We start from the raw sequence: 1,485 nt of genomic DNA, 5'->3' as shown, positions 1-1,485 counted from the left end.
AGAGGCTGAGTTTTAAAGACAGTGAGGAATAAAATACTTTAAATAATCATAACTAAAAGGGTGTCTAGTGAACAGTTGGATGATGTGTTTGGTTTCCCTTAACAAGGGAAGTCAGGCAGGAGACTGAGCAAGGCCCAGGGCTGGGAAGAGATGTAAATTAGCCCAGCTGGCGTGCCTCAGTGGTTGAGCATCAACCTATGAACCAGGAGTTCAGGGTTCGATTCCCGGTCACGGCACAGGCCCGGGTTGTGGGCTCGATCCCCAGTGTGGGGCGTGCAGGAGGCGGCCGGTCCGCGATAGCGATCTCGCTCATCATGGATGTTTCTCTCTCTCTCTCTCTGCCCCGTCTCTGAAATCAATGAAAGTCTATTTTTTTTAAAAAAATATTGACGGAATAAAGAGGAAAAATAGGGCACATGGATCTTGATTTTAGCGGTGGCTACACTAAGGGCAGCTGCACCTGTGAGAAACCCCATAGACGTGTGTGTGTGTGTGTGTGTGTGTGTGTGTGTGTGTGTGTGTGTGAGAGAGAGAGAGAAAGAGAGAGAGAGAGACTGTGTGTGTGTGTGTGTGTGTGCATGTGTGCACGTTGCACCAACATAAATTTTGTGCTTCCGTCACATCCTACAAAAGCCTCAAGTGTAACGGCCGGCGGGCACCGGGCGAAGGGTGCCGGCCATCTCTCTCTGCCACGTCGGCGACGCCCTGGGACTCTGTCGTTTTTGCAAAATTAGCCGCTTTTTACGGGAACCCCGGCAAGTACGTACCTTGGAGCACTGCTTGTGCCTCTGGCACCAGTCCAGCGAGCCGTTGTTCTGCAACGAGAGAAAGACACGTCGACAGGTTGCAGGGCCGTCCGACGGGACCCGCACGCGTGGCCGTGGGTGCGGGCGGCGTTTTTGAGGATCTGCACCAACAGGAGCCGGACGCTGGCGTCCTGGGAGGTAAAAGGCTTCATAATAGCCTGGCTAGTGTGGCTCAGTAGTTGAGAGGAGAGCTAGGAGCCAGGAGGTCCCGGGTTCGATTCCCGGTCAAGGGCACACGCCCGGGTTGCGGGCTCCATCCCCAGTGAGGGGCGTGCAGGAGGCGGCCGGTCCGTGGTTCTCTCTCATCATGGATGTTTCTCTCTCTCTCTCTCTCGGTCTCCCTTCCTCCGAGCACAGAGCACTGACCCACAGGACGATGGGCCACAGACAGCTCCTGCCTACAGAGATTTGGGTCAACTTGGGAGCGGGGCGCCCTGTGGCTCCTCATCGCACGCGGCTCACAGCGCGTTCGAGCTTCAGGTGAAATGCCGCCTCTCCCCGTTAGAGGAGGGGTGACAGGAGCCGGGGACTAAGGAGCCCAGGGCCTCAGTTTACCCCCGAGATAGCAAAGGACGACGCCTCCTGGGTGAGGTTGCAGGAACGAACAAAATCACACACAGAGCACGTCACATGGCCTGGCATCCACTCAATAGCAAACAAGTGTTAGGACAAACGCAGA

The 1,485-nt window shown here is 55.6% G+C and overlaps 1 protein-coding gene across 1 annotated transcript in view; it reads right to left on the bottom strand.

The window, feature by feature from the left end:
• ANOS1 (anosmin 1) overlaps positions 1–1,485 on the bottom strand; it is a 44,597-nt gene that overhangs the window by 33,886 nt on the left and 9,226 nt on the right. Inside the window, 1 exon segment of the mRNA XM_015563967.1 lies at positions 768–907. Within this exon segment, the coding sequence (XP_015419453.1) occupies positions 768–907 (140 nt within the window).

This window comes from Myotis davidii, unplaced genomic scaffold (assembly GCF_000327345.1).
Source record: "Myotis davidii unplaced genomic scaffold, ASM32734v1 scaffold1277, whole genome shotgun sequence".
In the NCBI taxonomy this organism is placed as follows: domain Eukaryota; kingdom Metazoa; phylum Chordata; class Mammalia; order Chiroptera; family Vespertilionidae; genus Myotis; species Myotis davidii.
This window is presented reverse-complemented; position numbering and strand designations above follow the sequence as displayed.